The 15686-nt window shown below is 45.3% G+C and overlaps 2 protein-coding genes across 4 annotated transcripts in view; one reads left to right on the top strand and one right to left on the bottom strand.

The window, feature by feature from the left end:
* The first annotated feature begins 466 nt into the window (after nt 1–466).
* On the top strand, nt 467–13890 carry AURKA (aurora kinase A). Of its 3 annotated transcripts, none has more exons than XM_050918206.1 (9): nt 467–586; nt 1954–2012; nt 3559–3847; nt 5170–5224; nt 6497–6688; nt 8105–8243; nt 9109–9257; nt 11055–11229; nt 13019–13890. In XM_050918206.1, the coding sequence occupies exons 2-9, from the start codon at nt 1959–1961 to the stop codon at nt 13208–13210; spliced, it is 1245 nt and encodes a 414-aa protein (XP_050774163.1). In that variant the 5' UTR covers nt 467–586; nt 1954–1958; the 3' UTR covers nt 13211–13890. The 3 variants fall into 3 exon arrangements, with proteins under 3 accessions (XP_050774163.1, XP_050774164.1, XP_050774162.1); XM_050918207.1 differs by lacking the exon at nt 467–586 and adding an exon at nt 649–846; XM_050918205.1 differs by lacking the exon at nt 467–586 and adding an exon at nt 1378–1768.
* FAM210B (family with sequence similarity 210 member B) overlaps nt 5111–15686 on the bottom strand; it is a 21967-nt gene continuing 11391 nt past the window's right edge. Inside the window, exon 4 of the transcript XR_007768547.1 lies at nt 5111–6653. The gene's annotated coding sequence lies outside the window, so the exon portion shown is untranslated. The remainder of the gene's footprint in view (nt 6654–15686) is intronic.

Below are 15686 nucleotides of genomic sequence, written 5' to 3'. Positions count from 1 at the left end.
TTCCTCCCTGCGCTAATTTCGTAGACCGACGCGCCAATTACGGAGTTTCCTCTACAAAGTCTCTGCTTGGTCGATCCTTTCCTTACGCAAATCGCGTAATTCCTGGCCGCCCACCCATGGCAACGCAGTTATCATAAGCGGATTTGGGCTTGGGGAGAGGACTTCCTTTTAAAATGGTTGCTTCCAACTGACTTTCAGCGAGAAGCGACGACCATTTTAAAAGAAGCCCCACCCCCCGTCGACGTGAGCGTGGCCTAGTAAGCGCGTCGCGTCGCATGGCATCCCTTCACTTCCCTCCGTTTTGCAAAAAAATGGCCGGTGTCCAGATCACGTGGGCTCAGGAGGCCAATCATCTGCCTCAATTTTTAAAAAATCGGCGGATTATAGTAATTGGCTGCTTTCCTTGTCACGTGGCCTCGATAGGCCAATCCTGGGCCTCCGCGGGCGGGCGCCTGAAAAGAAATCGAACTATCATCAGCAGATCGTTTAATTATCTGTTGTACGGTACCGCTTGCCAGTAGTACGGTGTCGGGGGGGAGACGAGCGTCACTTGCTGGCTGTGAGAGGCCGGAGTCCCCCTCAGTAGGTGAGTGGCCGGCGGTCACACGCTGTGTGTGCTGCGGCAGCACTGCCGGTTGCTGGAAGGGGGGTCGCGCGGGGAGTGGGGGCGTGCAGCGGTCGCAGCCTTCTGTGTCCCGGCAACACTAGGAGGCGGGGCTGAGACTGGGGTGGCAGAGGCGGGGCTCGGGATGGGCCAATGGAGAGCAGCGGCGGTTTAAAGGGTATCCTAGGAGGGCGGTTTGAATTCAAACAGCTCGGGCGGTCGGGGCCAGCGGAGTGGTGACGGTGAGGGGAACACGGCGCGGAGGGATCTGGGAAGGGGGTCGCCTAGGGGCTGAGGAGAGAGAAGGAGGGTAGCGTAGGGAATGAGGATTCTAGTGGGAACGGGGCCGCAACGGCGACTTGGGGGCTACAAGGGTGGGGGCGGCGTTGGGGGGGGCTGCAGCAGGAGTGGATAGGGGCGCGTGGAGGGGGGTGCAGCAGGAGCGGGGCTTGACGGCTGGGGACCGCGGGGGGGGGTGCAGCAGGAGCGGGGCTTGACGGCTGGGGACCGCGGGGGGGGGTGCAGCAGGAGCGGGGCTTGACGGCTGGGGACCGCGTGGGGGGTGCAGCAGGAGGGGGGCTTCACGGCTGGGGACCGCGTGGGGGGTGCAGCAGGAGCGGGGCTTGACGGCTGGGGACCGCGTGGGGGGTGCAGCAGGAGCGGGGCTTGACGGCTGGGGACCGCGGGGGGGTGCAGCAGGAGGGGGGCTTGACGGCTGGGGACCGCGTGGAGGGTGCAGCAGGAGGGGGGCTTCACGGCTGGGGACCGCGTGGGAGGGTTCCATCAGGAGCAGGTGGGGACCGCGTGGGGGGTGCAGCAGGCGGGGAAGTATTAAGCCTCTGCAGTTGCATTTGAGGAAGCTCGTGAGCGGCAGCCGCAGGGAAGTGAAGCGTTGTAATGGGGAGAGGGTTGCAGGGGGAGCTGGATTTGAGGGGCATAATGTGTGTCGGTTACAGTGCTAGGGGATTGTACTGGAGGAAGGGGCGGGGGGCCACTGTAAAGGATACCGGGTTCCGAGACTCGGACTTTTCTGGCCAAAAGGAACCATTATGATCCTGATAGTCGTGGGAAGAGATTGTGCAGAGACCGGATGTGTGAGAGGCATGGGAGTGGGAAGACTACATCTATGGTGGTGTCGGGTTTCGCTGGGGAGGGGAATTGAAGGTATGAAAACCGCAGTAGGGTGTAGGTTGGTACAGAGTGTGGGTGAGGAGAGCAGAGTGTGAGGATGGGGGTATGAGGAAGATGTGCAAGGGGTGATGAGGAGAAGGGTGCTCTGTATATAAGATATTTCTAGTTAATAATGTCCCTACATGAGATCTCTCTGCAACTGAATGTTCTGTATTTAGGCAACATGGAGAAAAATGGTAAAGAGAACCACAATGGGCTCCCTGGTCACAGTGTCAAGGTAAAGTGGTCTTGCACACTTACTAGACAAATGCATTTTACTTGGCTTGATCATACGAGGACTATTAGCCTCTATAAATTCACTCCACAAATTATCAGTGACAATTATTGCTGAATCTTCATCAAATAGGTTCCCCTTTTTTTCTTGAAGTATTATACTCTGACACAGGGCATATTCTCCAAGCCACTCTGTCAGTAGCTCACTGCTGTGGAGACTTAGCCACCTGGAATACAACTTGTTAAGGCTTCTACAGACTGCTTCTCCATGCTGCTAGTGTTAAAATGTTGTTTTCTTGTGGGGTGGCAGCCAGAATTGTGATATGGGTCTTTAAATATCTAAGACTGAACATCATGCTGGGATGTATTGATAGGAATGTTTCAAGCAAGACACAAGAAGTAATTCTTCCACTTCACTCAGCATTGATAAAGCCTCAGCTGGAGTATTGTGTTCAGTTCTGGGCATCATACTTCGGGAAGGATGTGAACAAATTGGAGAAAGTCCATTGGAGAGCAGCAAAAATGGTTTAAGGTATAGAAAAATAGACCTATGAGGAAAGATTGAAAAAATTGGACCTGCTTAGTCTAGAGAAGAGAGGGGGATATAAGTCTTCAAGTGTGTAAAAGGTAGTTAGAATGAAGAGGGTGATACATTGTTCTCCTTATCCTCTGAGGACAGGACAAGTAGTGGGCTTAAATTGAAGCAAGGGAGATTTAGGTTAGATATTAGGAAAAACTTCCTAACTGTAAGGGTAGTTAAACACTGGAACAAATTGCTTAGGGAGGTTGTGTAATCTCTGTCATTAGAGGTTTTTAAGAACAGGTTTTAACAACAAGAATACCTGTCAGGGTGGTCTAGATAATACCTAGAGCATGTCTACAGTATAAAATTAAGTTGACTTAAGTCCATGTACAGCCACTGCAGTAATTAAAGCAGGGTTTCATATCCCTACTGTACTCTTTCTGCAGTGCGCGTCTTCACTAGAAGCACTTTCCACCAGCTTAACTGTGTGGGGCATTATGGCACAGTGATAGCCGGGCCCTCCAGCGATGTAAGTAACGCTGTGTCTACATGGACAAAGCGTCGACCTAACTTCATCAATCTAAGCGCTCTGCCTCTCGTGGAGGTGGAATTAAGTCGATGTAGTGGGCAACTGACATCAGTGGAAGCTACCTTTTAGTGTAGATGCTTACAGAGTTAGGTTGACAAGAGCTGCCTTATGTCGACCTAACTCTAGTATAGACTAGGTCTTAGTCCTGACTCACTGCAGGGGACTGGACTAGCTGACCTATCAATGTTCCTTTCAGTCTGACATTTCTATGATTTTATGATATCATCCTTTCTGTCTGATTTACTTTTTTTTTTTAAACTCTTAATGGGTATATTAATTGATTATAATGGAGCTAATTAGTCCATGCACAGGTAGGAAAAAACACTTGCCTGCTTGTATTAATAAGTGGACAGGACCAAGGAATAAACTACAGGAAAAGCGGAACTTCTAGTATGTTGTACTTGCCTCAACTGTAATTAAACGTGTTGGGTTTTTTAGACTCTACCCACCATTGGGGATGGTCCAAAACGGCTCCCTGTACATCAGCAGCATCCTCAGAATCGGGTTCCTGGAGGTGGAGTTCAAGCACAGCGTATTTTGTGTTCTTCAAATTTGGCTCAGCGAGTTCCTGTACAGTCACAGACTCAAAAATCTGTGCTATCAAACCAGAAACAGTCTCAAAACCAGCTGATGCAGCAGCCTCGTCCAACTTCTCTAGTTCAACCAATTTCTAGGCCTCAGGCTCCAAGTAAAAACAATGAGGAACCTCCACAGACCTCACTATCTGGTAAATATAACTGTAAATAAATGTTTCATCTTCAGTAATCTGCGGTCAGCTACAGCATATTAACTAAATCAGCATATATTCCTCCTGCATGCATAAGAGATTTTCTAGTTTCACTTTGGGCCATAATCCTTTTCTATTATTTTTATTATCATAGCACCTGAGAGTCCTAATCATGGACCAGGACTCAGCTGGGTTAGGTGCTGTGCAAGAACAGAACAAAAAGTCATTCCCTGCCCAGAATACCTTACAAGCTACAAGAGAATGCTTTACTAATGGGAAGACAAGTTAGAAGGGTAGTACAGACTTGTACAGAAAGCTTTTTCCTGGATTAAAAAATCCCTTGTAGCTGTGATGCACTAACTAATGTGATGCTGCTTACTCTTTCATAGGCCAGCTTAGTATCTTATTCATATGAGACTAATATAGTTGTCACTGATGCTCAGATACCATGGTAATGGTTGCAGTAGGAGAAACAAAGGGCTTGGCTACACTTGCGAGTTAAAGTGTGATAAAGGAGCCCCAGGTGCACTCGCTCATTACCCGTCCACACTGGCAAAGCACATAGAGTGCTCAGACTTCACAGCTACAGCGCTCCTGGTACTCCATCTCGGTGAGTAGAATAAGGTTTGATGTGCCCCCGCTGGAGTGCCCCAGCGTCAGTGTGAACGAGGTATTGCATTACTGTGCTCTGACCAGCCTCTGGAAAGGTCCCATACTCCCCTTAAGTCAAGTGTCCACTCTTGTATTTGTTTTGGATATGCCCTTTGAAAGCTCCGTTTGACATCTGGCATGCTTATCTGCTCTGAGACAAAGCAACCATTACTGTGGAATGCTGGGGGGTGGGGTGGGGAGGTCTGCTGCTGTCTGAACTTAAAAGACAGCATGCTGACGTGCTCTCACCCCCCAAAACCCGACTTTTTCCCCTCCCATACACACAACACACTCCCTGTGACCCCCTCATCCCCCATTTGAGAAGCACGTTGAAGCCACTTGGATGCTGGGATAGCTACCACAATGCACTGCTCTCTGTGGCCATTGCAGGAGCTGCTAATGTGGCCACACCAGTGCGCTGTCAGCTGTCAGTGTGGACAGACTACAGCACTTTCCCTACTGCGCTCTACGAAGGCTGGTTTAACTCAAAGTGCTCTACATCTGCAAGGGTAGCCATGCCCTAAATAGGTTCAGGCTGTCTTTGGAGACTGAGCCTGGCTTGTATGCAAAACTTGGGAACCAGATTGAGAGAAATCATTTTGGAAGCAGACAGTGGTGGCAGTTGTGTTTATGAACTATAGTTATGAAGGTTCAATTCTCTTTATGTGTAGCAAAAAACCTTGAAGCAGAAGGGACATCCGTCCAGAAAAATGAAGAAACAAAAAAGTAAGTCCATGGGTATGTTGCCATTGATGATTGTGGGGCCAGGGTTTCACTCTTTGTATTTAGGACTAAATAAGGTAGCAATTTGGATGCAAAGTATTTTGTCACTTAACCATGACTATTGTTTTGTAGTCCATTCGTTATCAGGAATGCTGTCTCTGCATTTGTAAATACCACAAAATATTTTGGAGCTATGAATATGAGATACTTTCATGAAGTTCTAGGACATCTTTAATCTGTTTCATGACCTGATAAACCAGGGGTTGGCAGCCTTTCAGCAGTGGTGTGCCCAGTCTTCATTTATTCACTCTAATTCAAGGTTTCGCATGCCGGTCATACATTTAATATTTTTAGAACGTCTTTTTCTATAAGTTTATAATATATAACTAAACTATGGTTGTATGTAAAGTAAATAAGGTTTTTAAAATGTTTAAGAAGCTTCATTTAAAAATTAAATTAAAATGAAGAGCCTCCTGGACTGGTGGCTAGGACCTGGGCAGTGTGAGTGTCACTGAAAATCAGCTCGCCTGCCATAGGTTGTGTACCCCTGTGATAAACTATGAAAGCCTTTGCTCTTGAAGGTTATTTTTAAAAAAAAGGAAAATCTCCATACTCTTTAGCCAAAAAAGAACTATATGCTTTTTATTTAAGAAACTATTCTGAGTGAAGATTTTTTTTTTTTTTTCTCCTTGTATGGAACACCACAACTTAATGGGATTTTTTTCCATGAAGCTAGACAAGATTTATATTTTGAAACTAAATGCAAAATGCCTCTTTCCAGACTCAAATCTTCTTCACGTATACGTGAACATAGGAAGAAAATGTATTAATAGCATGTGCTCAGCTTGCAAGAGCATGCGTACTAAATTAGGTGCATACGCTCTGGTATATCCCAACCGCTAATATGTGCACACCTTGATTTGTGTGCACAAATTGGGCATTTGTGTCCATGCATGCTTTTTTCTTGGCACAGTCGATCTGGCTGTGTGCTCTATTCCCTGCAAAACTGAAGATTTGGATACAGAAGTCTGAAAAGAGAACTGACCCTTACATATCGCGTTCCTTTTCCAAAAGATAGGGTCAGTCACCCAAGAAATGCAGACCTGGAAAGGGGGAATACTTGGGGCCAGATTTTGATCTTGGTTAAATGGATATAAATGTGGAGTAACTCATTTGACTTCAGTGGAGTTATTCTGGGGCATTACCCCATGTATCAAGAAATTCTAGTCCCTCGTGTGACTTCTAGCAACTTAAAACTATTTAACTTTTTCATAGAAGGCAGTGGTGTCTTGATGACTTCGAAATTGGCCGTCCTCTGGGGAAAGGAAAGTTTGGAAATGTGTATCTGGCTCGTGAAAAGCAAAGTAAATTTATCCTAGCGCTGAAGGTGTTGTTTAAAACACAGCTGGAGAAAGCGGGAGTAGAACATCAGCTGCGGAGAGAAGTAGAAATACAGTCTCATCTTAGGTAAAATTTATCTAAAACTAGTTTTTTAGATATTCTTCCAGAGAATAGGGGAGACACAATGGAATCCAACTGTCTCCTGACCCTGAATTAAAGGAGGCGGGTAGGAATATCATGTGAAGTTACTCTTTTGGGATGTCTTTTGGGATGGCCTGGGCAAACCAGTCTCCTGTGTCACTTATATGATATTAGGGTAGATGCTCTAATTTTTGTACAGTGCCAAGCATTTTCTTGATATCTAACCAAGACATCTTACAGACTATCACATGTGCAGAACTTGCAATATGAATCTACAAGTCAGATTTTTTATGCTTTGCCACACCAACCTCTCAAAGCAGCAAGTCAATTGCATGTCTCTGTATTTTATCCTGACCCTTATGCAATGCATGAGGAAACAATTAAAGGAATTGGCCTTATAAACCCACCCTGTTGTCAAATATTATATAAGGGGACTTCTCCCACTTACTGCTTAGTTTTAGATGGCACAAGTCTGTACCGCTCCTTTAAATGTTCCTTAAACTTTCTAGTCTTCTATGTTCTGGAGTGGGGGGAGAGGGGGATATTTAACATCCGTGAGGCTATGGCTACACTACAGAGATTACAGCGGCATAGCTGCACCGATGCAGCTGTGCCACTATAGTGTTGCTAGTGCAGACACTCTAAGCTGATGGGAGAGAGCTCTCCCATTGACTTAGCTACCGCTTCTGGTGGAGGCTGGAATAATTATGTTGGCGGGAGAAGCTCTCCCATCAACATGGCACTGTCCACACTGGTGCTTAAGTTGGTATAACTTGTTGCTAAGAGGAGTGGCTTATTCATGCTCCTGAGTGACCTAAGTTATACCAACATATACTTTGATCTTGATAGCCTAGTTGGGAAGGCTGTCTAGAGAAGTGAGGTACACAGACAAGGTGTCTCTGAAAAGCTGTATAAAGACGGGAGGCGAGGGAGCTTAAACAACCTTTGCTCAATTGAGGAAAAAGGAAAGGAAGTTAAAAATATGCACTCTAAGCTTTAGTAACTCCAGAATTGTAATTACGAACCTAAAAGCACTAAGATATACAGCAGGCGTGCCAAACAGAAGCACTCTGAGGTGAAATCTACAGAACTACACTGAAGAAATTTCTTGAATGCCATGGCTGGCAGACTAAAAAAGTGTCTACAAAGTAAAATCAGTCAAAAGGGCCTTTCTGTACTAAAGCTGATATGTCACTAGTGTAAACTGTAGGGAGTGATAACTCAGTCTAGCTCCTCCAGTGCATGAAACTCAAACTAGGTGCTAGTAACTATATAACATCTATATAGTTAACTCCCCCCCCCTAAAAAAAAAAACCAACCCCAAAACAAACAAAAACCCACCATATTTTGTTTCTGTATAGAGATGTCTTCTGGTAGAAAAATATACACATTTTCTTGCAGGCATCCCAATATTCTCAGGCTATATGGCTACTTCCATGATGCCACAAGAGTCTACCTAATTCTAGAATATGCACCTCGTGGAGAAGTCTACAAAGAGTTGCAGAAGCTAACCAAATTTGATGAGCAGAGAACTGCTACTGTAAGTGTCGCTAGTGTTGTTTTTTATCATCCACCAACTTTTTTCAACTGCAGCTATCTGAAGCACAAAGTTTAGACCTTTAGACCAAAATCTGACATTAGGTACATGAGTGCATCTCCACTGAAGTCAGTACATTTGGTAACTAAGAGCAGAACTGATTTTTTTTTTTTTATCTTTAGTTTTGAAACTAGATATTTAGGAATAGTCTGGGAAGTTAGTCAGTATGTGCATCATGACAGTTCACTGTTGGCTGCTACTTTAGGGTCCTAGACATCTCAGGTATGTACAGAGGAGGGATGGGTGCTGTAGAGCAGAGGTTCTCAACATTTTTCTTTCTGAGGCCCCTCCAACCTGCTATAAAAACTCCAGTACCCACCTGTGCCGCCACAACTGTTTCCCTGCATATAAAAGGCAGGGCCAGCATTAGGGGGAAGCAAGCAGGGAAATTGCTTGGGGCCTGTCGTCACAGGGGTGCCCTGTGAAGCTAAGTTGTTCAGGCTTCGGCTTCAGCCTTGGGGGGCAGGGCTTGGATCCCCAGGCTTCAGCCCCATGTGGTGGGGCTTCAGCTTTCTGCCCTGGGCCACAGGAAGTCAAATGCTGTCCCTGCTTCGCGGATCTCCTGAAACCTGCTCGGGGGCGGGACTGGACCCCTAGTTGAGAACCACTGCTGTAGCGTACAGCACTAAGTAGTCAAAGGGACTTAAAAGGGTGAACTAACAAAGTGTTAAAATTGACCTTACTGGGATGAAACTGACGACATGTCCAGTTTCACAATGGATGTCTAGATACCAAGTTCTCTAATAGTTAAGCTAAGGAGGTTACTAGGTCTTTAATGTATACTATCTCATGGGGTCACTCTTTACAGTATATGACAGAATTGGCAGATGCTCTATCATACTGTCATTCAAAGAGAGTGATTCACAGAGACATCAAGCCAGAAAACTTGCTGCTTGGTTCTAACGGAGAGCTGAAGATTGCTGACTTTGGATGGTCTGTGCATGCTCCATCATCTAGGTAAGAACTCAGACACTACGTACTCTTATCTCTTGATGCAGCACAAAGCTTCATGGCTCTAAATAAAATCTTAGTATGTATTAAAGAACGTACACCATTGTCACAGCACTAATTGAAAAAGGATGGTGCATAGAGACTGAATCACACAACTGCAGCCAAGGCTTTGGAGCAGAGCCCGGAGTTGGAGCGTGGACCACTAGGTTTTTGCCTGGAGCCACAGCGGAGCACTTCAGAAATATGATTGCTCCAAATCCCTGCCTGCAACTTGCCTAGAAATATGCACACTATATCACGAGAACCCCAAAACTGGTTGGTTTGCCCAGTTTATTTACAGGTTACCGTCCTACCTTCATCCCAATCCCCTTCAATGTGTTGGTGCAGAGTGTAGCAAGAAAGCACTGTTTTAGTGTATTTGGAGCCTTGCATGCCTCTGGGGAGAACAGTAGGATTTCCGTTGTTAATTCTCAAGAGCAGGGATTCTCAATCTTCGAGTCCCTCCAACACCTGTGCCATAACAACTGTTTTTTCTGCATATAAAAGCCAGGGCTGGTGTTGGGGGATAGCAAGCAGGGCAATTGCCTGGGACCCCGTGCCACAGGGGCCACCTACGAAGCTACACTGCACAGGCTTCTGCTTCGGGTGGCAAGACTCAAGGCCCCAGGCTTCAGTTCTATGCAGCAGGGCTTTGGCTTTCTGCCTTGAGCTAAGTTCCCTCTAAGCTGCGCAGCTGCCTATTAAGCGCTGCACAGCTGCCTATTAAGCGCTGCACAGGTGCTTAGGGCTGCGGCATGGAGAGATGCCTCTCCCAAAGCCCCAGACCTGCTGCGGCTGGAAGACGGGCACCCTAGCCCAGCCCCAAACCTGCCGGGGGACAAGCGCCCTGACCCAGCCCGTCCTGGACCTGCTGTGGCTGGGAGAGAGGTGCCTCTTCCCACTATAGCCCCGGGGAGCCCCACTGCACCCTAAACCCCTCATCCTCACCCCAGAGCCCACACTCCCAGCTGGAGCCCTTCCCCCCTGCATCCCAACCCTCTGCCCCAGCCCTGAGCCCGTTGTCCTTGGGCCCACACCCCAGCTCTGAGCCTCCTCCCACACTCTGAACCCCTCTGCCCCAGCCCGACACATGAATTTTATGCACACCAGTACGGAGGTGATGTGCACATAACAAAATTCATTCTGCACATGGGTGGGAAAAATTAGAGGGAACACTGGCCCTGAACCCCAACAAGTCTTAACACTGGCCCTACTTGGTTCCCCCTCAACCCCCATCTGCTTGCAGTTCCCCAGGGGGCCCCTGGTTGAGAACCACTGCTCAAGAGTACAGACCTGCCCCCTCTGTCATTGTCCAATGTGTGAAAGTTGAAGTGAGCTCTTTGGAGTAAAGGGAGCATCAACTACTATGTGTACTTACACAACTTGGTGTTATGCACTTCCTTATCAGTACAGATGTTGCCCTCAAGATGGAGTCTACAAGTTAATCTACTTATATGAACTTGATAGTTAAGTATAAGAGAAACTAGAATTTGTGGGTGGAAGCTGGTACTATCAAAGTAACTTTGAGTGACTCTTAGGGTATAGCTACACTTGCAGCTGTACAGCACTGTCGTGGGAGTGCTCCCGCGGCAGCGCTTTGAAGCGCTGTAACTTGCTGCACTCGGGGGTGTTTTTTCACACCCCTGAGAGAGAAAGTTGCAGCGCTGTAAAGTGCCAGTGTAGCCAAGGCCTTAGAAATGGAGAATACTGCTGCATAAAGACAAAACTACAGTTTCTGTATGAAGCCATTTGTATGTGTTTTAGAAGGACAACTCTTTGTGGTACACTTGACTACTTGCCTCCTGAAATGATTGAAGGGAGAACACATGACGAAAAGGTGGATCTCTGGAGCCTGGGGGTTCTGTGCTATGAATTTCTAGTAGGGAAACCTCCTTTTGAGGCAGAGACATACCAGGAAACTTACAGAAGTATTTCAAAGGCAAGTATTGGGTCACTTTCATTTCTTCCTTCTAAGTCACCTATTCAGTGATATTAAATAGATGTGAGGTGATAAAACTTAAATTGTGTTTTCTCAACTATTTACAGGAAGGAAAATGGGGCCTCAATTTCCTGTGGTTTCCCATGGCTAATCAAAGAGCAGCCTAGCAGCTCTGATACATCAGGAATTACCCTGATTTTATCTAAATCAATCTTTGGAGAAGGCTGGATTCTTCTCTTAATATGGGCTGTAACCCAGTGTAAATTAACATACAAGCCACAGCAAAACTTGTACTGTCAGTGGGAGGTGTGCATAAAAATCTATGTAGTAAATAACATTGTTACCTGTAACTTTGTTCAATACACTGTTGCTACATTCATCATCCCTCTGAGGGAAAATAGTCACTTTTAGGACCACTACTTTCTGTCCTTCGTTTCTCTTCCTTCTCCTATGCCAGGATTTCCCCTCCCTTTCCCTTTTTCTCTTTTCCCTACAGTAATTCCCTTTTTTTTTCTCCTCCAGAGGCTTCTCTTATCCCTTTTTTTCCATTTCAGCTTCTAGAAATGAGTGATTGAATAGTTGAATTCTGGCATTTAAGGTGCCATTGGTATTTAGATTTACCCTTGTTTCATGGGAGCGTTGGGTCGAATTTGTAACTTCATCAGTGTTTCAGGCTGCATGAAGGCTTCTACTTGCTTCACATATGCAAGGTTGCTTTAGTAATTATGAGGACAACAAAATTTCTAGTTCAGTGTCTCACACTGAATTGGTTCACGTACCACCTTCTTAAAAATCATTGTGAAGTGAATGGATGGAACCCGAAGCTACATGTACCACGTTTTAGGAATTCCTGGTTTTACTCCTGGGGGAATTCTGTGCCACTGCACAATGCAGAATTTCTTTTCCCCCACAGAAATTGGCTGCAGTGCTGCTGGACCTGACAGAGCCTAGCTTGTGCATAGAAGACACTGTGGTGGGAGGGGGAGGGAGCTAGAGGGTTCCTGGCAGCTGCAGTTCCCATGTGCCCTGAGCGAAGGAGACAGCAGTGTGCAGGAAACTCCACAAGCTTGGGACCCACGGTCAGGCTGTTTCTCTTGCTGGATCCCTGGGTTCTGAGGGGTGGGAGGTCTCTGGGCTGGGGGCGGGGGCATAGCTGGGCTCTGGGGTGTAAGAGGGTGGGGGTGTGGGCTGGGGGGGGGGCATGGCTGGGATTTGGTGAGGAGGAGGTGTGAGTATCTGGGTTGGGGGGGGCCCTGGCTGGGCTCCGAGAGGGAAGGGTGTGAGTATCTGGCCACTCAGCTAGGCTGTGGGAGTGAGCAGAGAAACAGGAACTGGGCTGTCATAAGGATTTCTTTAATTCTCTACTCCTGGGGGAAAATTTTGTGTCTGTATTGTTACAGGCATACTTGGTGACAGGTATTTTGAAATAAATTACCAAAATAGCTGAAAACTGGAGTGATCATGTAGTATTATTTTGACTCTCATAATTTGCAGAATTTTTAAATATTGTGTACAGAATTTTTTAAATTTTTTTGGTGCAGAATTCCCTCAGGAGTAACCTGGTTTGCTTCTGTATAGTTGAAATGTGACATGAAGCTAAGGGGGGAAAAAAATCAGTCAGATCTCATATGGGCTGATGGATAACACTCTTCTAAACTTTCCTTTGGCTCATCTACATCCCAGTATTCTCTGCTTTACTCCCTGTACAACTACAAACAATTTCTAACACCTGGAAATGTTAGTTCTTTATTATTTACCACTAGAATCCTAACTTATTGCTTGTTTTTAGGTGGAATTCAGATTTCCTCCTTTTGTAACAGAGGGAGCTAAGGACTTAATTGTAAAGCTCCTGAAGCATAATCCATACCATCGGCTGCCGCTGAAAGACGTACTTGCACACCCATGGATTACCACAAACTCTACAAAACAACCAAGCAGCCGGAAGAGTGAGGCTGCTACCAGTAACAGAACACCATCTTAGCAAGGTGTCCCTTTCATACTATAAACAATCTCAAATGAACCATAAACAAAAAGAGCCTTGTAACCATGACTACTGTAATGCAGCCAGTAAAGGTTGCTTGCAAGGAAACTTTAATAAAAGACCTGCTAATTAAAACAGACTGGGGGAGTGCGGAACAATTGAGTTGTGTGAGCTATTTACCATTTTAAACTCTCTCCTATTGTAACAGAGAACTTTTATATATATATATATAGAGAGAGAGCAGTTTGACAAGAAGTGCACTTAAAGAAGTTGATAGAATATTAGCTAACATACTTGAAGTCCAGTTTCCATATGGGTCATAGGTATCAAGATGAGGCAAAGCTAAACATTGTGTTCTTGCCAAGGGCCCTGTGATGTGATCAGTCTTAATTTTTGGCTCATGCTTCCCAATAGCAAGAGACAGTTGTGGTTCTGGGTATCTGTCATGGTCAAATAGTGCAATAGTAAATCCTTGAGTTACCTGCATTCTAATTTATTGGGCTGCTAAGGTTATCACAAATGTGCAGTGATCTGAAGTTGAGTGAAAAATGAATGTGCCTCTTCATAAATGTGTCCTAATAATTGTGTGCATTTCTTGCTTCTGTGTACTCTTTGGCCTGTTGTTGTCTTGAGGGGTGAGGCATTTAAAACTTGTTAAATAAAGACTTGTTACATTTTGACAGGATAGTACGGTTTACTTTATTGCACATACTGCTGGACCTATTAGACATCAACATTCTTAAACCAGAAAAATATAGCAAAATGTATCAAACTAAAATGTAGACACTTCCTATTCTATGAAACATAAGAGCCTGATCTCAGACACTAGTATGTTTTGTAGAGCCTAATGACTTTACTGTACAGTTCCATGGAGGGGTCACTAGCAATTGCTTCAAATCGTTATTATTCAGCTAAATTATTGGTGTAACTGCTGTAAGACTAGTGTTGAGGTAAAGAGTGAAGGGTGGGAATAGGTTAATCTTCTAAAACAAAACTAGCTTTTCATAACTAATATGGAAGCATTTATACTAATTAAAGTAACCCTTGCAGCACTATAACTGTCTGCATAGTGTGCATCAATTTAAATGACTTAAATTTGTGTAGACAGGCCCATACACAGATTAAGGACCCACCTGTGTTTTAAAAACAAGTTACTAAAACCTCTGCCCTAACCAGCATAGGGAACAGCAATGAAGGGGTGGTGTGTGTGTCTGCCTTAACTGGCAGGGTTTAAAAATGTGAATACAAGGAAGGTGGTTAGGGCTGAAATGTCAAACTCTACAAAGTTTGGTATCCTTAATCTACAGGTAATAAACTCATGTTATTTTTCTTTGCATGTTATCATGCTGCAAGGAAAATCCAAAACCTGAGATGGAAAGAGGTGCTAGTAGCAGCTTGTTTATGGATCTGTGGATATGTTTGTTTAAAGTTTCTGTATTGAATTAACTAAGCTAGTAGAAAAAGCAGCTCAAAGTGCTTCAACTCGCTACTGTGGATACAGTAACCAAGACTTCCACATGTAAAGGTGAGCACTGAGGCACTTGAATGATGTCTGTGGTTAGAAGTGAGCAAATGTTTTGGCTTGCAGTCATCTCTCCTGTCAGTTTCCAGTGAAGTGTCTCAGACTGCATCCACAGAAGGGAATAAGTGTATTCTTACATCATGTTAGCAAGACAGTCTAGTTTTAATGTGTCAGTATGTACAGAAACACTAGTAGGGAGCCTGTAGAACTCATTATTTTTTTCAAGATGGCACTGCATTAGGGATCTTGTTTAAGTGCCCTGCTGGGACATGCCTATAGTTGCCTCTTGCTCTTTGGCCTTCCTCACAAGGTCAGTTAATGGGTTCCCAGAACATAGTAACTGCACTGTTTCACAAAACTAGGCAGCACTAGGAAGCCAGCATTTACATCCAGCTTGCAGCTAAGGTATAGGTAGACAAGTAGCAGCGGGTGAGCTAAGCAACTTGGAGATAAGGGGAGAAGCTGAGCTCAGGAAAAAGCAACTGAAGTGACTAGTTCTTTTCTTGGAGGCACACAACAGGAAAGAGGTTCTGAAGATCACTTAAGCAGTAATGCAGAAGTCCAGATAGTGGTCGCAGCCCATTATCAAAACATCCTAGATTAATTTTCTATAGATTATTTTCTAGCTATGATCTAATTGCTACTCCTGGGTGAATTCTGTGCACAATATTTTAAATGTCTGCAAATTGTCAAACAACACTAAATGCTCACAGTACTTTTAATTGGGTAATTTGTTTCAAAATACCTGTCAGCAAGTAATATAGAGAGACAAAAAAAAATTCCCCCAGGAGCAGAGAGTTAAAGAAACTCCCTTTGACAACCCAGTTCCTGGTTCTCTGCCCCTTCCCTGAGCCCAGATGGGTGGCCAGAAACCCATATCCCCTGAGCCCAGCCATGGGCCCCCCCCCCCAGCCTAGATACCCGCCTTCCCTCCTCACCAAAGCCCAGGGATCC

Source organism: Gopherus flavomarginatus, chromosome 11 (genome assembly GCF_025201925.1).
Source record: "Gopherus flavomarginatus isolate rGopFla2 chromosome 11, rGopFla2.mat.asm, whole genome shotgun sequence".
NCBI lineage: Eukaryota > Metazoa > Chordata > Testudines > Testudinidae > Gopherus > Gopherus flavomarginatus.
Note: the sequence above shows the minus strand (reverse complement) of the source record. Positions and strands in the feature narration are given on the sequence as shown.

Bases quoted from the DNA above. Each gene is read 5' to 3' on its own strand.
- AURKA (XM_050918205.1), top strand. From the start codon at position 1,654: ATGATCCTGATAGTCGTGGGAAGAGATTGTGCAGAGACCGGATGTGTG. The intron at 1,769-1,953 runs GTATGAAAACCG...TTCTGTATTTAG, and splicing joins GCTGGGGAGGGGAATTGAAG to GCAACATGGAGAAAAATGGT. The intron at 2,013-3,558 runs GTAAAGTGGTCT...TGGGTTTTTTAG, and splicing joins TCCCTGGTCACAGTGTCAAG to ACTCTACCCACCATTGGGGA.